At 39.0% G+C, this 27,594-nt stretch overlaps 1 protein-coding gene across 1 annotated transcript in view; it reads left to right on the top strand.

Annotated features, from left to right (window-relative positions):
* RYR3 (ryanodine receptor 3) overlaps nucleotides 1-27,594 on the top strand; it is a 423,771-nt gene that overhangs the window by 269,509 nt on the left and 126,668 nt on the right. The window contains 5 exon segments of the mRNA XM_042477733.1: nucleotides 11,066-11,133; nucleotides 16,134-16,255; nucleotides 21,468-21,517; nucleotides 25,223-25,283; nucleotides 26,376-26,614. Of these exon segments, the coding sequence (XP_042333667.1) occupies nucleotides 11,066-11,133; nucleotides 16,134-16,255; nucleotides 21,468-21,517; nucleotides 25,223-25,283; nucleotides 26,376-26,614 (540 nt within the window).

Below are 27,594 nucleotides of genomic sequence, written 5' to 3'. Positions count from 1 at the left end.
GATTATTCCTGCCATTCTTTTAATCTCCTTGGATATAGTTCATCTGGCCTTGGAGACTTGAATTCATTTAGATTGACCAGATTTTCCTGTATTACCTCTTTACCTAATCCGTGCTATATTTCCCCTACAATGTCACCTGTTCCATTTTCCCCAGGTTGAACATTCTTTTGCTTTTGTGAGAAGATTGAGACAAAGAAGGTGTTGAGTAGTTCTGCCTTTTCTCTGTCCTCTCTTAGCATTTCACTACCTTCTCCTTAACTGTCGTCTTCCGGCCTGAGAGGGAGTGATCAGGCAGACCCAGCTCCATCAGGGCTAGCCTGAAGAAAGAGGCTCCTCCCTCCTTAACTGTCATCTTCCAGCCTCCTATTCCCCTCCAGCTATGCTCTGACTGTGTGGGGGAGAGGCTTGCGTACCCTAAAGAAGTTGTGAGCTATGCTGGCGGTGGTATAATAGCCACCAGTAGGGCCTCCCATGCCAGACAGGTCACAACCGAAGGGTCTGACCAAGAGCGCCAAAGGGCAGGATGGGCTCTCTAGCCTTATGGCAACCATCCTAGAAAAAGGAAAACTCTAATCCCAAACCCGGGCAGATGGTGCTCGTCTAACCCTGTAAGGTCAACCATCTAAGAGAAGGAAACTCTAAACAAACCTACGACCTGAGGACTTCGCTGCCACTGTCCATGCTTGTCAAGGCCTCAGCAGTCGAACCTCTGGTTTAAAGGGTGAGGCCAGTTCTATGCACGCTGCGCTCCACCAGAAAAATCCATTGCACAGGCTCAAAGGATACATCCAATGTCATCAACGCGCTTGTAGATTAAACGCGGATGAATCCTTCCTGAATCTTAGTTCGCAAAGTAAAGCCAAGAAGACCTTCTCCATGCAATGGCCCTACTATTTCCTTCTTCTTCATTTGGTTACAAACAAAACCAAAAAAGTCCTTCCTACTGTTCATAACTTCTCTAGCAAGCCTGAGCTCATTCTGCTCTTTAGCTTTTCTGAAATTTCCCCTCCACCTGCTAGGTATTTCTTAGAATTCCTCTTTGGTAATTTCCTCCTTTTTCCATTTCTTATATATGTCTCTTTTAAAACTTAGCTTGGATGAAAGTTCTTTAGTCATCCATCCTGGTTTCTTGAGACACATTCCATTTTACTTCCGTTTAAACTATTTGAAGTTGTGCCTTCAATATCTTCTTTTAAGAAACCCCCATCTATCCTGAATTTCCATCTTTCAGTGTTCCTGACCATGGGGTCTCACCCAGTATTTCGCTAAGTATACTTAAATCAGCTTTCCTATAGAATACATGTCTGACTGTGCTTGGCCTCCTATTTCCACTGTATAACAAACTCCAGGAGAACATGATTATTCCCTCCTGAGGATCCCACCATTTCCAGCCCCTTTACTAAGTCATCACTTTTAGTCAGAATTAGATCTAAAATAGCTGAACCTCTTGTTGCCTCTTTTCCCTTCTGGTCAATGAATTTACTGTATCTGCAATACAAGTGAGGAATTAGTTGGACCTTAATTTTTAGCAGAATTTGACTTCAAGCAAATATCAGGATAGTTGAAATCCTCCATTACCACTATATGTGGTCATCTGTTCCAGGAAAGCCTCACCCATGTTCCCAGTCTTTGCGAGTCTGTAGTAGACCCCCACAATAACTTCTCTGTTGTTTCTTTCCCCCTTAATTTTTACCCTGATGTTCTTAACCTGACTTCCAGAATTTTAAGCCCTGGATCTCTTTGCAGGTGTACTTGTTCTTGACATAGGACATTATTCCTCCTCCTTTCCAGTTTGGGCTACTTCTCTGAAACAGGTTATACCCCTCTATTATTACATTCTAAACAGGAGACTCTCATCCCACCAGGTTTCTATGGCCTGTTACAGACTGCCAAAATAAAGCTGCTTCGGGTCTCTTTGGAGGTATGCTATTTAAATGATGCATGGGTCCTAAGAGTCCGGAGGTCGCACCAAAGCCACACTCCGTTCCTAAGCACTGGAGTGCAGCTTTGGTGCAGCTTCCGGATTCTTAGGATGCATGCATCATTTAAACAGCATACCTCCAAAGAGACCCGAAGCAGCTTTATTTTGGCAGTCTGTAACAGGCCTATGATACCTATTATACAGCAAGCATTGGGATCTTTCTCATAGTAGGGAGAGCTTTGATGACACAAGAAACATGGATCCAATCATCAAACCCAGCTGCTATCCAGTGCTCCTCCTAGCCCACCTGCAAGGATAGACCATTTGGGATCTTTGTATCATGGACCCAAGGCAGTGTGATGTGCTGTAGCTCCCTGTGTAGCTAGGTATTTGCCAACAGCTTCATCCCAATGCTGTTACGGGTAACACCCTTTAAGAGCATATAAGCATGTCTGCTCCCACCAAAAGAGATCCAGCCCAATGCCAAGCATGCCTCAGATATGAATGTTGTGGGGAAGGAAATAACAGTCATTAACAGTGAAAGAAAACCAAGCAAGTTAATCACCATAAGGAAGGCAAATCCAGCAGGGGCTGTAAACTAGTTATGCACCTGAGTAAAATTTCTCCCCAGTTAGATCAGCTGGAAGCTACCAGGTGCCCGTGACAAAACTTCATTTAAAACACCAGATGGGCAGTGTGGAAAATAGGCAAACAGAATAGGCTGTTGAATTGAATAGAATAAAGAGCCAAATTGTCCTGTGCAAATCCACTGGAAAACTGACATAACCCACCCCCACCCCAAATCATGTAGTATTGGACATCACTCCATCTTGTTTAAATTTAGAAGAAGAAAAAACAACTAATTATCATTACTTGATACAGTACTACTCATTACAATGTTGCAAAGGTCATTTGTTACATTACTTATTGCACTGCCTTCTTATTACTCTGTCTTATATTGTCAAGGAGAAAAACCCCTGAGGATTGATAGGAATATGGTATAACACTCCTTTTTTTAAAAATCGTGTCAAAACATCTCTAAAATGCCTAAACTTCTTAAAATGAACTTTTAAAAGTGATTAGATATTGTTGTTTGTACCCTTACTTTTGCTCTTTATAATAATTTTGGAATGTATTTCTGTTGCACCCAAAAGTAACTAGTTATGGGTAATTGTATTATTTGTTATTTCCAAACTCTGTTTGGGGGTCCCCTTTATCTTTATAAATCTGAACACAGTAAGCTGGGCCGAGGGTGAGGCATTGGGCATGAGGTCTATAAAGAAGAAATCTTCACAACTGTGGTAGTGAATGAATATTCAAAATGATCTGATTTCTCAATTAACAAATTAGTCCCTCAGAAAAGGAGGCTAGTCTGAGATAACAGCTCTGTTCTTAACTAGACAGAAGTAGCAATCCGCTGCATGTAGGTAAACCCTCATGCCAGCCTGATCGAGGCAGGAATCTTCAGAATTCTTTTCCGTTTCAGCCATTGCCTCCAATCATCTTCTCCCCCAGTAATTTGATTGGCAACCAATCAATTCTTTATTTCTCTCCCTTTCTATCTTTAGCTAAACATAATTCCAATTAATTGTAACTCTTGAAATAAGAGTATAATTAGGTAGTCATGGAGTCTGAATCAGTTAAAGGAAACAAGTCAAAGCAAAAGAAGTTAAGGGGACTCCTGCTTACCTTTAGAGAAAAGAAGGCAACAAGCAGAGGGCAATTCAATTTCTCTGAGTTCCCTAGGTCTGTGTGTCAGTAGATCATGAAGGGTGAATAATGCAATATGACAGATGTTAAAATTGATTGCCCATTGAGTGACATGTCTCTCAGTCTGGAGCAGAGTAACTGATAAAGAAAATATTTATTACCTCAAGTAAGAGTGAAAGTGAGAGCCAGTCTCCACAGCTGCACCAGAGGGAACTAAAGAATCAGAGGCAGTGCAGAGTGGTAAGATGTTGTGTGGTTTGATACCCTGCCTGCAGGGGTTCTTGGCCAACTCTATCATGCAGCTCCATTGTTAACAGGTATAGTCTTCAAAGTACTACCAGAAATTGCAGTCGCTCTTTCTTGGTGTATATATACTTATATAGTAGAACTTTTTCTAACATAGGAAAAGTGTTTCCTGGCAGCTAACCACTTGAACATAACAATGGAAAAGAGTGCTAGTCTGAATGTCAGCTGAGGACCTGCCCACCCCTCAGGCCTGGGCATCCATCCTTCCACCAAACACCCATTTCAGTCTTCCTCACTGGCTGTCCTCAGATCCCTTGTCTTTCTCCATGTCCTTCTATTCAAACTTTTCAGAAATTCCAACTCACCTCCTACATGACCTGGGTGGTTCAAATTCTCCTTTACCAGGAACTCTCACTCCTTGCTGTCTTCCTAATCTTGTTCTTGCATATACTTGGTCTGTGTTCTTCCCTGTAATTCTCCTGCTGGTTTCTCAACCTCTCCCTCCATTTCTCTTTCTCCCTTATCACCCTTCTTCCCAGTCTCCTGTACTGATCCATTTTCCCCAGCTCTCATAGATCTTACCATGTCTTCCTGTCCCAGCCTTGTTTTGTCCTGACTGGCTTTCATCCCCTCCCTCATTCTACTGTCTCTCCTCCAGCTGTCCATCCACTCTCTTGCATCATTCTTCCACTCTCTTGCATCCTCATCCTGTCCCAGCTTCCTTTAAATTCCCAGCTGTCTGCCTGGGCTCTACCACCTGGTTTTATTGCTTGACTTTTCTTCCAGCTATGGGCTTGCTCTTGTCACTGCCTCACAGATGCCAGATGCCTTGCCATCTTTGAGGCTTCCTGTTGTTCATTGGTGAATCAGGGAGAAGGGGTCTGTCATTGACGCGCACCCCAAATCTCCCATCTGTCGCTCACATGTTGAAAGATAAATATAAGTCTAAATTTAAAATTAAGAATGTACCTTGTAAGTCCCTTAAAGGGGGCAAAGAGACTGTGGAATTCAAAAGCATGAACATGTATTCTGGCCACCAATTTGAAATCAGAGATTCCACACTGAGAGATAGGGCAGAACTGAGAAAAGTGTGCATCCAGTTCAGAACCACCAAGCAGTTTAGTGGGCTGGCACACATTCTGATTGACTTGCAGGATATTGTAGCTATTCAAAAGCTACAGATGGGGAAAGACAAAAAAGCCTCTTCAAACATAAGTATGCAGAGTCAAGTCATAAATTATCTGGCATGTTTACTAATGGAAAAGATGTCTCGTGCTCAGTTTCTGTTTGCAACGCAGGCATCATATTTTAATAGCATAAAAATGACAAATGAAAATATTTTTCATTAGTTATCTTCTAGCACCATGTTCTTAGTTCTGCAGTGGGAAATATTATAAGAGAATTAGTGATGGAGAAGTACAAGCAGGAATTTAGTTAACATTAAATACTCAGAATTTATTAAATACATCAATTTGCCTAATATAAGTACTTTATACAATTTATCTAATATAAATAATTTAAGCATTTTAATTAATTTAATTAATCAACTTAATTCAGTAAGTCTATTACCTAATGAAAATGTAAATAGTTCAATACGATCAACTGTTCAAATGCAGGAGCAAAGATTTAATTCTGAGATTTAATTCTGCTCCTTTTTGACCCAGCTCTTCAAGGTTGGGGCAGGCTTGGCACGGCTTCTGGCTGCATTCGTGGCTTGCATTATGTAAATGTCATGCCACCAACATGGCCTGACAGCAGCCCTTTTAGCCTTTCTGTTTGAAGCTCATGTCTGTCATACAACCAAAAAACAAAAACAAAAACAAAAAAACCAACCTTTAAAATGCAAATGCAAGACATAGCATGTGCATAGTTGCTACAAACAATATAGTTAGTAGGCATTGTCCTGATAGTAATTTAGGCCATACTGAATTGGAATCAGAATCTGAGGATGATATAGAGGAGTTGGAGACTGCCATGGAACAGGATTGTGATGAGGGGCCAGACTGCAGAAGTGGTAGAAGTAGGTTGTTTGAAGTTGAGCATTTCAAGGGATTATTAAGGAAAGTGCCAGAAATCCATATCCATTACCAGAAATGTTTTAAAATTTTACTAGAACTTGAATTGAAGAATCCAGTAAACAACAAGAAGTTTATTAATTGTGTCAAGAAGCTATACTTGTATGTCAAGGAGTTAATGGAGCAATTAGCTGTGCCATTGGTTGATGTTCCAGTTTCAACCCTTGTCTCAAATTTGGTATTCCTGAAAGAAGGAGACACAATTCTTAAGGACATGAATGAGAAAAGGACAGATAGAGAACTAAAGAAAGCCCATGAGGAATCAGCTCTAGTGGTCAGGACTACAATAGCAATATCAATTATTGCAAGAGTGGATATGCTGCAGATTTAGGAGGTCTTGGATACTGAAGATGTAGCCATTCATACTTTGCAAAAAAATATTGCATAGACTGGATATGTTTCTGCAGTATGTGGCAGATGTAAGATATGCCACAGCTCTTTCATCCAGGGCAATTTCTTCTTCAGTTGCAGGGAAGTGTTCTTTAAGGCTTAAGCATTGGGAAGAGGACCAGAAGGCTAGATTGACTTTAGTAACACCTTTAAACATGGGCTTAGACTGCATCTGCACTACAAAAATAGTACAGTTTGACACCACTAAGTGCCATGGCCCAGTGCTTTGGAATCCTTGGATTTTTAGTTTGTTGTGGCACCAGAGCATTCTGACAGGGAAGGTTAAATATTTCACAAAACTACAATTCCCAGAATTCCGTAGCATTGAGCCATGGCAGTTAAAGCAGGCTCAAACGGCAATATTTTTGTGGTGCAGATGCAGCCTTAGGCCGGTTACAGACCAGCACTTGGGACGTCCGCAGGACGTCCCATTTTCAAAAGGGGGCGTCTCTTCTAGACGCCCCTGGGTCTAATACGGACTCTGTCTGTACAATATGGCGCTGGCCGTTCCACACGGCCGGCACCATCTTTACGTATCGGACGCATAGCGTCCGAACGTGTCGCGGCGCCTATGACGTCGCGAATGTGCCAGCGGCACCTCGCGACGTCATAGAGGCGCCGCAAGAAGGAGCTCCATTTTGGAGCTCCTTTTTTGCTCCGCGCAGTGTGGCTGCTGCGGCTCCCGCACAGAGCAAGCGGCGGCGGCGGCAGACCGCCTCAAAGCGGCGGTCTATAACCCGCCTTAGTTGAGGATAAGGATAAGAAGTATTTCCAACAAGCCCAAAGGGGAGAAATAACATTATAATTGAATTCAAAAAAGTTGAATTCTAATTTTTTTTAGGAATTATTCTTATTCCTTTCGAGAGGAAATAAGTTTTGAAAGGCATAGAAATTTCATATGTTTCACCCTTCAGTGGAATAGATCCAGGTTTCAGTTTAAACAGCAAGGATAGCAGCAAAATAGAAGAGGAATGGACCACTCCAACAGGGATGGGGAAATCACAGTATTGACTTATAGGCAATACCAGTGGGGGGAAGACATATTCAATTTGGTCATCTGTGGCATTTGATAACTTTAGACAGGTGGGTCCTGGACATAGTTACCTCAGGTTACAACATACAGTTTTAGAGAAGACCAAAAGGATTATTTCTTCTATCACTTGTACCAAATAATGCATTTAAAATACAGATTATTCAGCAAGAGAGAAATCATTTAATAGAGATAACAGCAATATATTATGTTTCTTTTAGCAAGAGGTTCCAGGGCATTTATTCCCTGTTATTTACAGTGCCTAAATACAATGGGGGGCCACTGGCCTGGCTTAGACATGAAGTACCTCAATGAGTTGGTTCAACACAGAAGATTCAAAATGGAGACATTACAAATTATATTAGACAACCTAGAGTCAGATGATTTATTGCTATCTATAGACTTGCAGGATATTTACATATCCCCATGAATCCAGTGTGCAGACAGTTTCTCTGTTTCCAGTACAACAGTCATCATTACTAATTCAGACCTATGCTGTTTGGCCTGGTGTCAGCTTCAGAAGAAGATGCCAGCCACAGATGCTGGCAAAACATTAGGAAGAAACTCTTCTAGAACATGGCCACATAGCCCCAAAAACCCACAAAAAAATCAAACAGATTTCTAACTTTCTAGATTTCTTAATTTCACTATATATTTTTTTTTGTCTTACTTATTGACTTATCTATAATTAAAGCTGTTAAGATGTCCATGTTCATGATCTTTCATTTTAATTATCCATTCTTCCTCATTTGGCACTTCTTTACTTTTCCAGTATTTTGCATATAATATTCTAGCTGTTGTTATCATATATAAAATTAATTTTCTATATTTTATCCTTTTCTTTCTTGATGACATGTGCCATGTTCAGTAAAAATAGTTCTGGTTTAAAAGGTATGTTTATATGTAGTATTTCTATTAATTTTCTGTGAACCTTTTTCCAATATTTTCTTCTTTTTTGCATCTCCATCACATATGGAAAAAAGATCCCTGTACATTTCCAGCACTCCATTTTTCCTGTTTTATACATTTCACAGAGACATGCAGGGGACAGATACCAACATTCATCTTTAGGAAGTTCTCTTTGAGATCTTGATACAGAGTAAATGTATTTGTATTTTTACAGGTTCTTTCCAATTCTTCTAACTCGATGTTTCTTCCAATTTCTTGGGCCCATTTAATCATAGAAATGTGTGACTGACTCTTTTTCCAGCTCTCTTTCATTTAGTACTTTGTAATATTTTCCTATGTGATGTTTTCCATTGTCATTCATGATCTTGTCTAGTTTGTTCTTTTCTAGTTGAAAACCTTCTAATTTCTTATCCATATTAAATCTTTCCTGTAGCTGTTTGTTTAAAAAAAACCCAATTAACATTCCTTCCTTCCTTACTCAGTTGTTTCCTGATTTTTAATTTTATACTATCATCCGTACCTCTCACTAAAATATCCTCATATTTAATCCATGCTTCATTATTGCACTTGCTCATACCAAACAGTGCTTCCTGTGATGACACCCACCATGGTATTTTCCTATAAAAAGCTTTCATTATTTTCAACCATACTCTTATTAGTGCTTTTCTCTCTTAATGATGTTCAAATTCTTTATTTTATTTTATTTTGTCATACTATGCAAAGGTGTGCCACCCAAACCACATGTTACATTCCTCCAGATTTAATAATTTTGAGGGTGTTTTTAAAAAAAAGATATCCACTCCTCTATCCATATCATGCAGCTGGCATAGTTGTCTGTCTCAAAATTTGGTAATGCCCAGCTTCCTCTGTCTTTTATTTCCATGAGTGTAGCCCATTTTATCCCAGGATTTCCCCCCATCCATAGAAATTTTGACATTTTCCTATGCCAAATTTTGTAACAATTTTCATTTACTATGATTAGCAGATTATGAAACATATATAGGAGCTTCAGCAAGATATTCGTTTTTATAATGGCTATTCTTCCTGATAATGAAATTTGTAGCTTTGTCCATTTTTCCATATATTTCTTGATTTCTTTCCACACTCCCATAGTTATTTTTGAAAAGATCTGCATTATTTTTAGTCAGACACAATTTGACTAAATCTCAAATACTTTATCTTTTTTTTCTAGCCTTAATTTAGATTTTTCCCACAGTTCTTTTTCTTCAGTATTTGTCATATTCTTTGTTAGTATTACCATTTTTTCTCTGTTTATTTTAAACCCCACTAGATTTCCAAACTCTTGAATTGTATGTAATAGTTAAGACCTAATACTCTCAGAAGGCAAGTATAGGCTTTATTCTTGATCCCAAATGCTCCCTATCCTCCTCTGCTCTGCTTAGGTCCTGCAAATTCATACCCATGATTTCCTTAACAGAGCCCATCCATCTAGCATATGGTCTTCTTCTCTTTCTACATCCCTCCACCTTTTCTAGCATTATTGACTTTTCCTGGGAGTTGTGCCTTCTCATGATGGGGCCAAAGTACAACAGCCTCAACTTTATCATCTTGGCTTCCAGGTAGATTTCAGGTTTGATCTGTTCTAGGACCCATTTGTTTCTCTTTTTAGCTGTCCATCCTATCCTCAGCACTCCTCTCCAGCACCACATTTCAAAAGAATTTATTTTCCTCTTAAACACTTTTCTCACTGTCCAGTTTTCACATCAATACATGGTAATGGGGAATCCAGTGGCTTGTACAATTCTAACTTTTTGCTCAGTTGTATATCTTTACACTTTAGGACTTTTTCTAGTCCTTTTATTGCTGCTGTCTTCATTCCTAGTCATCTTCTGATCTCTTGATGTCAAGGCTATATAATTATAATTAAGCTGCAGAAGAAGGTGTCATATCCAGAAGTTATAGCTCTGTCATGACAAGAAATATGAGGAAATATAGTGATGTAGTAATATAGTGATGTAGCAATATGTTGATATAGTGAAATAGAAGTAATTTGATATGATGAAATAGTAGTCTAGGAGTGGTATATTCCATCAGGCCAAGTTCCTTACATGGTCTTCATCATACCTGTCCTAAAGGAAAACAGGCATTCATTGACCTAGAAGACAGCAGCTAGCATCCACATTCTACTTACATATCTCCAGGACCTACTCCAGGAGCCACCCTGACATCTAGGATAAGGATCCCTGATCCAGACAGTATATACCTGACAAGCTCTTTTGGTCTTAAAGCATCTGACTGGGTCAGTGAGTATTGTCAGCATCAGACAGATCCTGTAGCTGAAGGCTCTGGGAACTGTGATTTTGAGCCTATTTACCTGGAGTGCTACTCCAGGTTAGGAATAATGCCATTGGCTGCCAAACCTGATTTGGACACACTGTATCTGTAGCCCAATGAAAGAGAAGTCTCTGTGGAACAATTGGTTCCTCGTTGTGCTATAGAGAACCATGGTCAATAACAAATTTGAAGTACCATCATTGTCAACATCTCTGTGGGAAAGTCTAATAGGCCACAGAGTTTAATGTGCAGACGGATTTTTCTGAACCCATTTTCATTTTGCACACAAGGATTCTTACTGTTTTCCATGTTTGCGAAAAATGGATATGATAGTTAATAAGGACCACAGGGATGCATCTCTGGTTCCATTAGAACATATAATTGGTGCTTCTGAAATGTACATTGCTTAAAATATTTCAAAAGCCTGTGAATAGTTTCAGAATATATTGTTAGTGATTTGTTATTAACCATATCATTGTTCTTCTACAGAAGCCATTGTCACCAGTGGAAAAACTGATAAATCCCCACATGACCAAGAAATTAAGTTCTTTGCCAAAGTAAGTAACATATTCCTTTCACAAACTGTTTTAACTTTTAGTAATGCAAGAGTTTAGTATGCATTTTGGTTCAGAGATAGGCATGTAAAGAAGTATGGTAGAGTTTATGGGTTATGATATTTTACTGTATTTTAATGTTGTTTTATTATTAGCTGCTTTGATCTGCTTGGAGAGGTGGGATATAAATATATTTTATTATATAATATTATTTGATTCCTGCTACAAAAGTAGGAAAAAATTCAGTAGCAGAAATAGAACATTCCAACATCTGGTCTGTAAACACAATTTCTGAAAATATTTCTATTTTCTAAAGGACAAAGTAATTACCATATATACTTGTCTACCATTTATACTTGTGTATAAGTCAAAGACAACTTTGGGGGCCAAAAATGTGGATTTTTATATGACCTGCATATACATCGAGGGTTGGACTTAAGGGGGTAGCCCAGCTGGGGAGAGGCTCGCCCTTCCCAGCCTATCCCCAGCTGGGCTTTACTTTGCGGAGGAAGCCCAGTTGGGGAGAGGCTCCAGGGCAATCGATCGCCCTTCCCAGTGTCTCCCCCACTGGGCTTTCTCCTGTGGGGGAAACCCTGTTGGGGAGAGGCTCCAGGGCAATCACTCGCCCTTCCTAGCCTGTCCCCAACTGGGCTTTCTCCTGTGGAGGAAGCCTAGTTGGGGAGAGACTCCAGGGCAATCGCTTGCCCTTCCCAGTATCTCACCAACTGGGCTGCTCCTTGTGAAGGCAGCCTGGCTGGGGAGAGGCTTGTTGGAAGGAACTATTGCTGGAACGTGATGGGAAGTTCTGGAGGCGGCAGTGGCATTCTCCTGTGCGGTAAGATGCTTTCACGACATGCTAGAAAATGATCCCAAGATGGAAACAGGTTAGAAAGTTTAGAGAATAAGTGGAATGAAAATAAATCTGAATGTAAGAGTTGATAGAGAATAAGGGATGATGAAAGAGAGCAGAGGAAAAAAAGTAATCTGAAAGAATACACAATTCTAAAAACTGGGGCTATGAATTGGAGACAAGGAAGTTGAATGCTAAGGAAGGTGGTAATAAAATCATAGAATCATAGAGTTGTTAAAGGGCGTGTAATCTTACTCCCTGCCATGTAAGAATTACACAGAAATATTATTTTCTGTGCTGAAAATATTGCTTTCTGTGCAAAACACCATGTGTGAATTTTGAACAGGTCAGTTCCTGAGTTGTGAATACTCTTCAAAAACTGCTGTTTTTGCAGAAAGAGAAGGAAAATTGCTAAATAATTGCTAAATAATCCATGTTTAATCTTTGTTTAAGAGCCTCCAATGAAGGAGCATCTACGACCTTTCAAGGTGGGCTGTCAAACAACTCTTACTGTCAGGACATTTTTCCTAATGTTTTTTTGGGATCTCCTTTCTTGTAATTTATATCTATTTCTTTGGATCCTATCTTCTGGAGCAGCACAAAATAGTTTCACTTAATAATATGCAAGTTCTTCAGATATTTAAATATACTGTATGTATCTTTTCACTTGTCAGTCTTCTCTTCCCCAGGCTAAACTTACTCAGCTCCCTCAATTGTTCTTCAATGGACCTGGTGTCGAGAGGTTTTACAATCTTGTTCACTGTCCTCTGGACATGTGGGAATTCATGATGGATAGGAGTTTCTTAAAAGTGAACTGTTGTAAGCACAATCACAAACAATTTCAATGAGAAAAAAAAAGGAAGATACCAAAAGAATCCAGGGATCACTCCCACTAATTCTTTAAACTTAGTTAAATTGGTTTTTTAAAAATTGAGAGTGCATGTGTGACTAACAGTTTTCCTTTTAATCTGCATAATGAACCCCAGTAGAATGTTACTTTAATCCAAGGATCCTATTACCTCCACGTTATTGACTAGTCCTTCCCTGTTGATCAGAATGATGTCCAAGAAAAACAGTTCCCTTGTTGCTTCTTACATCTTCTGGAAAATGGCATTGTCAGCAAACAAGTGAGGAATTTTCTGGACATTACATTCCAACAGATATAGAAGTATTGAAGATGTTTATTATAACATATACCTCCTCTTATAATGTTTGGTAAATTCTTCTAGCAAGTATTCATCCAAGTATTCAGCCTGGCTTGAACATCTATTGTGGATCCTCCACAGTGATGTCACTGTCTTCACCTGTTTTCCATGCTCTGTCATGGATCTTCTTATAGGTGTACAAATCCTGTACATACAATGCCATTTCCCCTCCTTTCCTGTTTGGTCTGTTTCTTTTAAATAGTTTAGCCCTTGGGGTCTGATATTTTACCCAAAGGAAGGCAGAGGAAGTGGCCACAGGTTGACACTTGTGCCTCCACTGGACCTGCATTAGGTCCCTTTTGTTGTTCATCTCCAGGTTCAGTTTAAATAGGTTTTAGGTCAAATAAAGTGGCCTTTGTTTAATCCAACATCTTGTGTCTGCTCTCGTTATTTTGTGGTTGGTCATCAATGCATGTATTAGTGCTGAAACATCTGAAACAACTGGCTCTTTCCCTTCAGCTCATTCCCTCTTGCTTTCTCTGGCTCACCGATGGGTCCACTTACCATGGCTACATTTTTTCCCTGTGTCATTGATGCTTTTGCCCTTATTTCTTGGTGCTCCAATGTCTTCTAAAATACTGCCTTCTTCCATCACATGATAATGTTTAAAACTCTCCTGATAAGGTTTGCAAGACTCTTAGCACACATGTCCTTACCTATTGTTGTTAGGTGTAACCCATCTCATGTAGAAGCCCTTCTCCATGAAAGCTCAGACCATTATCCAGGAAACCCAATCTTTCTCTGTGAAATCATCTGCTCAGCCAGTTGTTCACTTCCATTGTTCTTCTCCTCCTTCCTGGGCCATGACTGGGAATGATGAGAAAAGAAGCTGAACCCAAAACTCTTTCTATTCAGGACCTCATAGCTGCTTGTAATATGTTGAAGGTTGTGCCTGGCAGTATCATTAGTTCGTATGGATCAGAAGGTTATGTTGAGGGCTATCTGAGTCTTGGCAGTCTCTCTGTCACATCTTGGATCCTCACACTAGGTAGGCAGCATATCACTGAAGTCATTCTGTGAGGTCCCCACACTGCTGCCTCTGTCCTTCTCAGTAGGGTTGTTGCTCCTGTGTGCCTTCAAGTCATTTCTGACTTATGACAAACTTAAGGTAAACCTATCATGGCCTTTTCTTGGCAAGATTTGTTCATGGGGGTTTGCCTTTGTCTTTCTCTGAGGCTGAGAGAGTATGACTTGTCCAAGGTCACCCAGTGGATTTCCATGGACAAGTGATAATTTGAACAATGGGCTCTTAAGTCCAGCTCTCAAACCACTATGACACTCTGGCTCTCAGTAGGGACTCAACTACAATCACCACATGTCCTTTATTCATCTGGGAAATGATAGGAGTCCAGTGCACAGAACCCTCTAAGGCCATGTCCACACTCTCTGAGGTCTGTGACTGCTGTATATTTCTATGACTAAGAATCACTGTCCAAGCTGAAGGCTTGGAATTGATTGTGCAGCTTCAGTGACACAGCATGGATTCTTCCTAGTGTTGGCTCTTGCATATGGTACTGTTGCTCACTGCTAATGGTACTTCTCCTCTTACACTCTTTCAGGAGAGTCTGCTGTGCTTTGTCAAAAAAAGTCTTTATCTTCCCTAATGACTCTTGAGTGTGGACTAGGGATGGGAAGAATATTTGGAAATATTTGGAAAAACATGATGGAAAATGTGTTTTTCCTGAGTTAAGAAACCCTGATAAGGAGAAACGGATAAGAATCTTCACAATTCAGGACTTCAAGTGGGCCTCCACTTATTCTATTTCCAACAGGACAACTATCTTGCATTCATTGCACATGTGCATCCAGGAAAATAAACATGGCACAGATACGGCAGGTCATAGTAGCACAGTAGTAGCACTCTTCCCACCTATGTCTCTTCAGGATCCTGTTCATGGGCTTGCAGAGCGTGTGACAGTAGCTATACAGTTACACCCAAACCAAGTCAGTTGGTTACATTCTCTCAGCAGTAACTCCTCCTCTTCTGACCAAGTGTTCTAGCAGAACAGAACCTTCTAAACAAGTGGTCCCCATACTGTGCTCTTTAAGGGATTTCAGACTTCAGCTCCCAGAATCCAAGACTATTGGCCAACATGGCTGAGGCTTCTGGAAGCTGATGTCCAAAATCTCTTAAAGGGTACAGTTTGGGGACCACTGTTCTAAACAAACAAAAACAGATTGGGCTGGGACCATGGCAACCGCAAAGCCTGCTCATGAAGCTGGCAGCCACCATGGTGTGCAGCTGGCAGCTGGCAGGAGTGAATTAAATCCACTCCTTTTGGGGGCAGCTCTTGGCAGCATGGCATGACATCAGCACAGCTCCTGGCCTCTTGGGGCTGTATTATCTAAACACCATGGCCCCAAAGCAGCCGGAAGCCACTTTATTTGGCTCATCTGTTTTGGGCCTATGAGTAAGAGAAATTGAAAAAAATCAGATGTGGGCATATGCATCACACCTAGAGAACCCCCCCCCCCTTTACCTTCCCCACTTCCTTGAGGAATAGCAATAGTCCTTGGTGATGTAAAATGGAACATGTGTGACCAAGTAACATCAGTGTGTGGTCAAAGTGTCAAAAATTATTAATGAGGAATCACACAAGCTAGGAGAGACTGCACCAGTCTGTGTTTGTGTGATCCTAAGGGGAGGACAAGATTCTGCCCCTTCCTTTCCTCTCCCCTCTGCTGAGTTAATAGAATGCAAACTGTTTTTGCACTTTGGGCTCAATTTGAAGCTATTGAAGTAAGATAAGGACAAAGTGGGAAAACAGGAGGAGGAGGAGAGAACAACTGGGACATTTTAAAAGCAGTTGAAAAAGTGGGATGACAGAAGATTTATAGGAACTGTCCCTGCCAAATCGGGACAGATGGAGGGTGTAAACCTGCCCCCCTATTTGTGCCTCATAGTGATTCTTAAATTTATATAAAATTTTTTCATCTATATTCCCTAGGTTCTGCTACCATTAGTTGACCAGTACTTTACCAATCATTGCCTGTACTTCCTCTCTTCCCCAACTAAGCCTCTCAGCAGTAGTGGATATGCTTCAAATAAAGAAAAGGAAATGGTAGCAAGGTATGTAGCAAGGAAAGGTAAATTCTGTGATGCTATAAATTTAATGATGAAGGTTGTGACATAAAAATGTTTGTTTTGTATTCATATTTATGATATGACAGTCAATACTTTCATTTTTGAGAAACCCATACATAACACATTAAGATAGGACTGAGTACTAAACATTCAAAACAAAATAACTTTACTATCTAAAATTAATATTCTAAATAAGCACATTTCTAATGTTAGTTTAATAAATAATTTATTTAAATTATTTCCAAACTAAGAGTAGTTGCACTATAGTAGTTTAGGGCTATGATTTAAACTCTGTTGTTGCTTTCTCTTCAACTTCTTTTTTACTATGTTATTCATTGGGTAATCTCATTGGAGGTGTAGGCTTTGTTTAGATACTTTTGTAAACCTAGGGCCAATCCTGTTAAAATTTACATCTGAACTTTTTCCTGAGTTGTTAGCTAGACCATCTGAAAGGAAAACAGTATTTTGGACCATACTGGTCCCTTTGTACATGTCTTCAGACTCTCCACTTATTTTCAGCTCGTTCCTTGTTTAGCCCTACCTGGTTGTATGTTTTCACTAAAGAAGTAAGGGGAGCACTGTTCTTTCCTATTGTACATAGGTGACTAGTTTTCTTCTCTTTTTTATTGTGTAGTCTTTATAGCACTTTAGGCAAATGGCTGAAGGAGAGGTAGCTATTTAAAATATTTCTTCTGTATAGATAGAGATGATTTATAACAAATATAAAAAGAAACAAAAGCTACTTTAGAACATCTTTCTTCTTGATTTACATACTTCAGCTATCAGTTCCAGATCTTTCTCTGTCTTATTGAGTTCTACATTTCTTCCACGTTTCTGTAGTATGATTATGATCATGAGAAGTTAATCATATTGTTTTAAAAATTCATTATAGAGTTGAAGATTGGGCTGCTATTGTGATTTATTATGTTTTGCTTTGGAAATATTAATTTCTGCAGTCTGGCCCATGCATTCTTCTTTTGCTTTATTTCCCTAGTCAAATAAGTGCTCCCAATTTACCCTATATCTTGAAATTGTAATATATTCTGTATAATCCCCCCCCCCAATTCTCACTCACTAATATTAAATAAGCCCTTTTGGTACAATTTTTCAGTGAACTTACACGTGTTTTTTATCTAGTTTTCAAATTATAAGTAATGTTCTTCCATAGAAAATATTCTAATTTAATTTAAATCTTTAGAATCACATGCAGCTTATTGCTTATGGTTTTTGGTTGTTTTGCTTTGTTTTTCCTTCTGGAATGAGGATGTCTTTCAGTGGGTGATTCTTCTTGCAGGATTTTTCTAATTCAATGGAGAGTCCTCTTAAATATTGTCCTTCTTCAGTTAAAGACACACTGTAAACTGCTTAGGGAGTCCTTAAGTGCACTGATAAGCAGTATAGAAATGCATTCGCTACTGCTACTTGCTATTGCTGTTCCAGTGGTACTGTCACTTTATCATGTGTCATGTATCTCATGCCAAACCCCTTTGCAAGTTCCAGCTGTCTCTGTAAAGAACAAAAACCTATACTGTGTTCAGGTAGAAATTTTACATTTTATTCAATATCCCCAGGCCGGTTCTGTAATTGTAGAAGTTTTGCAAAGGAAGTCACAACATTCCATTTCTGTAGTCTGAGAGGCTAAGGAGTTCAGCACAATGGCTTGGAAATCATATGCCACAATAGCAGTTTCCCTTAAAATGTTAATTTAACTAACCACGAATGGGTGTATGTCAACATTTCTTATGGAAAAAAAGTTGCTATGTTTATTAAACACTTGCCTGAAGATGACAGAAAAGTGCTCTGTGTTTTTCAAACCAAGTTCATTGATGGCCCGATAGACAAATAATAAATAATAATAAATATTTTTTTTATTTCTATCTTGCTTTTTGCCATGCAATCAAAGCGGCGTACAACAAGTTAAAATACATCCATATATACATAGTGCCCCCCCTTAAAACAAGATTAAACAGTGTAAGATTAAAAACTACGTACTAAAATCTGAATAATCCAAATAATAGACATCATGGGCAGAGTTCGATAGATGGGAGTTTTATTCGTGGCCAAGTATTTTATTCCAGAAAGGCCTGCTGGAAGAGATCCATCTTAATGGCTTTTTTTAAAGCTCTCTAGATTGGTAATTTGACGGATCTCGTCCGGCAGGCCATTCCATAAGTTGGGAGCGGCTGCAGAAAATGTCCTCTGGGAGATTGCCGTCAACCTGGTATTTAAGGGCTGTAGTAAATTCCTCCCAGAGGACCTGAGTGTAGGGGGCGGATTGTATGGAAGCAGGCGATCCCTTAGATAGGATGGGCCCAAGCCATGTAGGGCTTTAAAGGTGATAACCAACACCTGTACTGTAAAATAATTACGAGAATGCTTCCATGATGAAAATGGAAGCGTTCCCCTTTAATAGAACCAGGAGCGATCCCACCAGGAGGCTCCCGTCGCCGATGGATGACCCTGGGGTGATGGGAGTAGAGTGGGACCACTCAGGTATGGTAAACTCCATATTCTCTATCTTCACTTTCTCTCCAGCCTTTTGGAAATTATGCCAAGAATTAGCAGTGACCTTCACCACCATTTTTAGTCAAAAAACCCAACTTTCTTCAAAGTGAAGAAAACAGCAATTAAGGTCCATAGCTTCTATGTTTCTTGATGGACATATTTCACCAAGGTTGAATTGTTCAATTTAACATTCTGACTTTGCCTGGCTTCAGCTAATTATATGGAAATTAAAAAAATTAAATTTTGATCTTGCATATAATAATGCTGTAAACAATATTGTATCCCATCATGGGAGAAAGGTGGGGTATATATTCAATAAATAAATTCTGGCTTCTTGTAAATGATCTAAAATCCATCACCAGGTCCACTGGAAAATGTATGTGACTTTGTGCTAAATCCAGCTTGTAGTCCCCAATTAGGCCCAGATCACATTCTGTTCAAATAACCCACACATTCAGCTATTTTTGAAAACTGTGACTCCATCATACCATATCTGATGCATAGGTCCTTATTGTAAGAACACAATTTGTTATTTCTTGCACTGACAAAACCAGATTAGAATTACATTACTCCAACTTTTTCATAGTTTGTGAAGAGATCTTGTAGCTCCTTTGAGACTAACTGAAAGAAAGAAACTGGTAACATGAGCTTTGTAGACTTCAGTCTACTTCCTCAGATGCATTTTCATGGTTTGTTCCATGTTTGGTAAATGAGTGTCCTAACTGATTGATGACCATTGCCTTTTATTTATTTAGAACATAAGACTAGTGGTGTAGTGATCTGAGAGTTAGACTATGACTCTGGAGATGAAAGTTTGATTCCCCACTCAATCATGGAAGTCAGCTGGTTGACCTTGGGTCAAATCATTCTCAGCCCCAGAAAACCCCATGATAGGTTCGATTTAGCATTGCCATAAGTCGACCTGAAGGCACACAAAAGCAGAATCAGGAAACTCAGAATTTTATTAATGTTTTTGTACTATTTGGCTTCTAAATATAAAAACAGTAAAGGAGCAACCAGAAAGACTATTTTACTCCTGGTGTTACAATATTAGTCTTAACTTTGTTTAAGAGAGTGTAAGTAATGACTTTACTTGACAGAGCAAAACTGTGAAAGGCAAAACATTTATTTGCTATTCAAAATCAAAATTAGCTAAACCAAAATGATGTAATTCTCCATCTAGAGAGGAGCTTTGCCTTACACGAGGGATCCATTCCGGACCACGCCGTGTAAGACAAATTCTACGTAAGCTTGAGCCCCATTCAGTATAATGGGACTCATGTTCACGGCGGTGTGGCACGTGCGCAGGGCAGGTGTGTATGCCATTCATTTAATGGTGATGCGACTTCTGCATAAGGTGTGCCCACATATGGAGTGGGTGCACTGGTTTTTTTAAATTAGCCTAGTTATTATATTTTTACTAGGGGATGGGGAGAATATTTTTAAATTATTCATGTCGAAGCACCCTGACAAGGAAAGTTCTGGACTGATGAAAATCTTGGCAGTTTAAGACTTATTCTGCACAAAGTTCCAAAGTGGTAGTTTTGTGCAGAAAACAACATTTTCCATGCAGGAAACAACATTTTATGCATGGAAAATATTCTGATACAGAAATATTTATTCTTATGCAAAAAATGTTGCTTTCTGTGGAGAACAAAAAGGTGTAATTGGGGATTTGTTTTTCATGAAATTCACATGTGGTTGTTTTGCACATAAAACAAAATTTTCTGTCCAGAAAACAGTATTTTCTGTCTGGAGTTAATATTTCTACATATTATTTTCCATGAGAAAATGCTGTTTAATGCACAGAAAATTTTGTTTTCTGTGTAAAGCAACCACAAAGATAGCGATATTTAAATATATGAAAGGATGTTGTATTGAGCATGGAACAAGCTTTTTTTCTGACTACTCCAGAGACTAGGACACAGGGCAATGGATTGAAGCTACAAGAAAAGAGATTCTACTGAAACAGTAGGAAGAACTTACTAATGGTAAGAAATGTTTGGCAGTGGAACACATTGCCTCAGAGAATGGTGGAGTTTCCCTCTTTTGAGGTTTTTAACTGGCAGCTAGATGGGCATTATTGGGAATGTTTTGATTATGTATTCCTGAGTGGCAGGGGATTGGATTCTTGTTGTCTCTGCCAACTCTATGGTTTATGATTCTATGTGAATTTTGCACAGAACAAATCCCCCCCCAAAAAAAATTTCTGTGCAGAAAGAATTAATATTTATGCATTGAAATAATATTTTCCACACAGAAAATTCTTTTTTCTGTTCAAACCACATGTGAATTTTGTGCAGAATAGACTTTGAAAATTTCAAAGACTTTTTCACAGCAGGAAGAAAATTTCTGAAATTACTAATTGTTACCTTCAAGAAGAAACTTACTGAGGAATTTTTTATCTTCTAACAAAATCCTATTATGGAATTATTTGGTTACATAAATATATCAGACACAAAGTATGTTTTAAAGAAGTATTTAATGTTTTCTTCATTTACATGTTAAACATACACATTTTTATTTTTAAACAGAGTTATTATTAGATTCATATTTCATTTAATCAAAGTGTACTTGGTATCTTTGTTCCACAAACTACCATTCTTACAGCTGTTCCTTGCTATTGTGTTATCTAAACAAATCTTTAATCTATGTTATTTTTCCTGCTATTTTGCATTCTTTTCTGCTTTAGCCTTTTCTGCAAACTTGCTGCTCTTGTTAGACATAGGATTTCACTTTTTGGTAAGTTAAGAAAGTGTTTGCTTGAGTGATAAACACCAACTATTTTAATACTCTGAACTCTAGTGGGCTGTTCATTCTTCTGGCTTTGTCAGAAAATGGGCACATTTTACACTAGGTGTGTTAAAAGATGTTAATATATTCTTCTTCAGCTGTGGAATCCCACAAAATGTTTCTTTCTACTGTCCTTTCATCTTCTGCCTCTCGCACCCCTGTTTGTGCTCTCATTGCACCCTTTTGTAGAATTTGTCTACCAATCAAGTTTCCTATTTTGGTACAAATACTATTGCTTCACTACAATATTATACATATTTATAATAATAATAATATAATAATTTTTTTATTTTTATACCGCCCTTCCATAGATCAGGGCGGTTGACAGCAAAATATCAAACAACATATACATCAGGGTTACAAACAATTACATGCAAACAGAATAAAACCCCCGTTAGCCAGTCCTCTTTGCCACAGAAGAGGAAGGGAGGCCCACTGGACTTTAATCGGGGAATGCAAGCTGAAATAGAAAGGTTTTTAGGTCCTTTCTAAATTGGGCCAGGGAGGTGGCCGAGCGGAGCTCTGTGGGCAGCGTGTTCCAAAGGGCTGGGGCGGCAATGGAAAATGTCTTCCTCGCGGTGGAGGTCAACCTAGCCCCTGGCACCTTAAGTAGTTGCTGCCCAGATATTCTGAGGTGGTCCCTGTGTCTCCCACATATATGGGTGTTCTGAGCCTGCAAAGAGCTAATTGGGAACTTGACAAAGCTTATCAAAGCATTTTGGCGGGAAGCTCACCTTCTCCAATGTGTACATCCAAACATGACTCACAATTCCTTTCAGGCCCTTTTCATCCACCCCTAGCATCAGTAACTAAGCTGAGAACTTCTGCTATTCTTTTCTCTGGAGCAAAGTTTTCTTCAGTATATCTTAAGTTTTCTTCACCTATTTTCTGAAATTTTTCTGGATAGTTCTCTTTGAAAAGAAAAGAATAGAAAAGACTCTGTCATTGCTTAATTGCCATTATTAGTGATCTAGTGGTCCTTTGACCTTGAGGCCTTTCTTCAAGAAATGTGACCTCTATGGGATAAGATCTCAGTGCCTGTAATGGTCATTTCTGTTGTTTATGTTATTTATTTATGTAATTTGGTTGAAACACATATCATCCAAAAGTGTAGGCATTGCCATACGAAGCTCTAGAAGAATCAATTTGATTCTGTTAGATCTTTTTAGGCAAGTTCCATTTTCAGTAGTTGCTGCTTCCAGCCAATAACTTTCTGAGGTCCGGTACAGACGGGCCCTTTGTGGCGTGCCCATGATGTGCTAGGGTTGCTTGCACACACCACGCCACCCTAGCACGTCAAGGGCTCACCACAACTGTCCAGTGCCGTACAGATGACGTCACAGTTGCACCACATCCAAATGGCATGGCACAGCTGCAATGTCACCATGCCATCTCTGGTGTTTTGCAGCATCACAGCACTGCCGCAAAAAGGAGCTGCTTCCGGGCGCTACTTTTTTGCTATGTAGCAGCACTGCACAATTTGGTTGCTACAGCACTGCTGTGGAGCAAGGAGAGGTGCAGGGGAGGCACCTCTTTTTGGCGCTCTGTACTGCACCTGAGTTTGGATTAAAAGTTGACCACAATTCTAAGTATTATCCCATCTGTATGTGCAAATGGTGCATCCTAAACTAAATAAATCTGTCATATGGAAATGACCATCCCTGAACAAGGATTGTGATAATGACATGAGACACAAAGGAAGGAAGAAGTGAAACATAACCAACATTGTAAATTGTTAAAATGATCAGAATCATTAAGATCTGTGAGCTCTACCTCCCCAAACTTCTTAAACTACCATCCAGCATGAACCTGGATCCATGAGTATCAAGTCTATTCCCACTGTCTGTGCTATAAAAGGCTGTCTCCAGCTAGTTTAATTGTCAGGCATTGTTTACCATCAGAAGAGTAATATTCAGTGTCCACTTTCTCAACTTTGTCTTATCAGCACAGACAGTGGGAATAGAACAGCGGGAATAGATCTATGCCCAACCTATGATATATATTATTTGGGAGTGCAAACATGGCATAAATATGACCCACTATGATGGAGCAGATGCCAGCTGCAGCCTCATTAACCCCAAGATGGGCAAGACAACCCTGATTTGCTCCATTACTTGTATTTTCTAAGAAATGGTACAAATGATCTCTTGACCAGGTGTTAAGCTCACATGCAGCAACCAGACACTGCAATCTGTCCAATGGCTTGAGGGGTAAAATCTACACAGTGTTACCAAAGCAGGTCCTAGATATTCTTCAGGCAGTTAAGTCTTCAATAAGATATTTTTATGATAACAAATGGGAATGTTCTACACATTTTAAAAGAAACAACAATATTCCCATTGAAGCTCTTATTGTTCTTAAAATGTTTCTTTTCCTAACCCATTTAGGGCTCAGTTCTGCATAACCACCTGCTTTTATATAGCACTGGTACATGCACCTTCAAGTACACCAGGAGGTATCTTTTAGGGAAGCAGTATTGACATTGGTTTCACAATGACACACTTCCGTGTTACTAATGTAAATCTCCCATATGTGTGAGTCACAGAGAACATGAAGAAGAATGGATGGCTTACTTGTAAGTTTGGCTCTTTGAGTGGTTATTGGTGAATTGACATAACACTTTTGTCCTATCAATTATGCTACATCCCAAAGGTCTCCATGGCAGTATGTCATAAGTAACTGAGGGGAAAGATGGGAGATGCATTTGGGCATGTATATGGAGGATGATGCAGCTCCCACCAAAACACTTCCATAAGCTTTGTTGAGAATCAACTCTACACAGATTCAGAACAACCCATATGTTAGTTCACAGACAACCACTTCAAAAAACCATAGTTATAAGTACACAGCTGATTCTTCTTTGACTAAGTACAAGAAGCTGCCATGTTACAAACTATGTCACAGCATTTATAAAAAGAATTTCTGAATTTTTTCCCTCTGATACAGAGGAAGCCCATAATTGAGAGAGAGAGAGAGAGAGCAAGGATAAGCTCCAATTTCCTTCTGTCCCTCAAGTGCCTTGAATCAAAGAGTTTTGAACGCATCATCCCTTGTGCCCATTTAATCTTGGATATTCTAGATAATTCTGCATTCTAAGTACTCCCCTGTTTTGTTTTTTATGAATGGGAAGGAATATGTAAAAGGCAAGCAGAAATGGAAGATTATGGAACAGAGTTTGCAAAATCTGAACATATTCTTTTATTCTTTAAAGTATTTATAGTCTTCTCTTCTGCCACAAAGGGTCTCGGAGCACCTTACAGATTGTTAATTTGACAGTTCTCTGTCCTGAGGCTTGCAATCTAAAAAGACTTGTTACAAAAGGAGAAGGAAATGGAAGTGGAGAAGGGGATCAAGTCCAGCTGATACAGTCAGTTCTTCTCTCCCTCTATCCTCATAGGATGATGGCAGTTAAGATGGAGGGAGGACCTTTCAACTTCATATGGGCCTAGGCATGATAGAGTTGTGCCTGCCTCTCTTTCTCTCCCTCCAAGGTCAGCATGGAATGAATACATGAAGCAGGGGTAGATTAAAAAAAAACATCAATTTAATTAGCAGAATAAGGAATGATAGCTCTTTAACACATATTTACTAGGCAACTTGCATTTTGCATTTCCTTGTTTTAAAACAGCAACACATTTTCCCCATTTTTAATAGGTAATGATGCTACTACAATGGTTAGCTGTCTACATATCTTAGCTCAGTCATTGGACACAAGGTAAGTTCGCAAATTTGCTACTGTGTTCCATTCTTTCCTGTAGATAAAATTTAATTAATATGTCAGGCAAAAATGTTTAGACCTTCTTGAAATTTTCACCATACTCATAGCCCATTTGATACAAGGAATGGATTAGGTTTGAATATTCCTGCTAAAATTAGTTTTTTACAGAAAAGGTCATAGCAGGGCAAATAGCATGTGTGTGTCCACTGGCTATTTTTGCACTCTCCCAGGGTTCCCAGGGGTCCCTTGTTGTTCTGCAGTGTCCAAAAAGCACACTTTTCTACTTTCAATTCATCACTTTCACATTAAATCAATGTGTGTAGGGATCACACACTTTTTCTAGGAGGCAATTATTGCTTCCAGTAGCCTTCAGGAAGTGATAACTAGCTTGCAAACAAGGCCATGTTCTGCACATTCTCTGATTCAATATAAAAGTGACTACAGTGCACCCTCCCATTACATGGGGATACAGCGCACAGTGGGCTCTTCCAGTGCAGCTTTCAGCATACGCCACATAAAACACGAACGCACTGTATTTCAGATAAAAATTCATTTTTTGCCATTGCTTTTTCACCCAATGTAAGAAACAACCAACAAACTTTGCAGTCTCTGCTAGGGTGTGGTATAGCAATATAACCTCCTGACCCTAAGAAGTTCCCCTTCCTGTATTTATGGAGTATGGGTGAACAATTAGATGTGTGAGCCTCCATTTTCTCTCAAGTGGAATGACCCAGACACAGGTTCATTACAGCAATGAGAATTAAGCTGTAACCTTCCATAACTTTTCTGAGCCTTTCTATGTCACATTTTTAAAATCATATCAATATATACATCCAAAGCAGTCATCAGCAGATTTGCAAAATCTGAACAAATTAACATATGAAGTATCTGAAATATGAATTTGAAATTCAACAATCCACCTTTTAATGAAGATAAATGAGTCACCATTGTTGTGCTTATTAGTGTATATAATTATTGGTATCTTTAACATAATTGTATGTATGCATAAGACAGACATTAGCTGAGTAAGAAGAGATGTTCTCTGTATAGTCATTTGCTCTCTAAATGACATTTTTTAAAATCTTGTAGAACTGTCATGAAATCTGGCTCAGAACTGGTTAAAGGTGGTTTACGTGCCTTCTTTGAAAATGCAGCTGAAGATCTTGAGAAGACATCAGAAAATCTTAAACATGGAAAATTTACCCATTCCCGAACACAAATTAAAGGGGTCTCACAGAATATCAACTACACAACAGTTGCATTATTGCCTATTTTGACATCTATTTTTGAGCATATTGCACAGCATCATTTTGGCAATGATTTACTTTGTAAGTCTATTTATTTGTATCTTTTATTTTAGAAGATTGTTTTTGCTGTAACTACAATGCCCAGAAATTCTTCTCATCCTGGAAAGGGGGTCAGTTATTTACTTCCAAATAAAATGCGCAGAAGAATTTATTTTCTCCCAATATTCTCTTTTCAAACTCTCCAAATCTAAAGGATGATGACAAAGTACACTTTGCAATATACAAAGTACACTTTCCTACCTTGTCCTTCCTCTGCCCACCAAAGTATTACTTACGTACATGTGCATTCCCTGAAACAGTTCTGAATATATTGTCCTGCTGAATATATTGTCTGGAATACTCATATCAGAATCCTTGATGGAAATTGTGATGAAATTATGATTATCAGAATCCTTGATGGAAATTATGATGGAAATTATGATGACATCCCTGGGAGACAATGGCACTCCCCAAGGCTTGCTCATAAAAACACTAGTTGTAATCATGAATGCACTTGGTGATATTTAACTTCCTCTTTTGGTTGTTTGGTATAGTGTCAGGTATAGAAATGCATGAAGATAGCTTTACTTTTGCTTCACTTTTAATATATTGACAGTGTAAGAGCTAAACAATAATGTGTAAACAGCACCTCTTTTATTGTTATGGGTGTGATTGCTTTTGGTCAAAACAATTCATCTATGAATACATTAAAAAGCTTCCTGAAAATATCAATAGACTAACACTAAATTTATTTATATAGCAATAGCAATAGCACATACATTTCTATACAGCTTATCAATGCACTAAACACTTGCTAAGTGGTTTACATCTGTAAGTTAATTGCCCCCTAACAAGCTGGGTACTAATTTTATTGATCTACTGAAAGATGGAAGGCTGAGTCGGCCTTGGAGCCCCTGTGATCAAATTCACAACCTTATGGCTACAGTACTAGCATTTAACAACTTGTACCACCAGGGCTCCTTTAATTTATCAAGAGATCACAGTTGTCCCATTTTATTTGA

This window comes from Sceloporus undulatus, chromosome 1, assembly GCF_019175285.1.
Source record: "Sceloporus undulatus isolate JIND9_A2432 ecotype Alabama chromosome 1, SceUnd_v1.1, whole genome shotgun sequence".
Lineage (NCBI taxonomy): Eukaryota > Metazoa > Chordata > Lepidosauria > Squamata > Phrynosomatidae > Sceloporus > Sceloporus undulatus.
The sequence above is the reverse complement of the archived record's forward strand: the minus strand, read 5'-3'. Positions and strand labels throughout refer to the sequence as shown.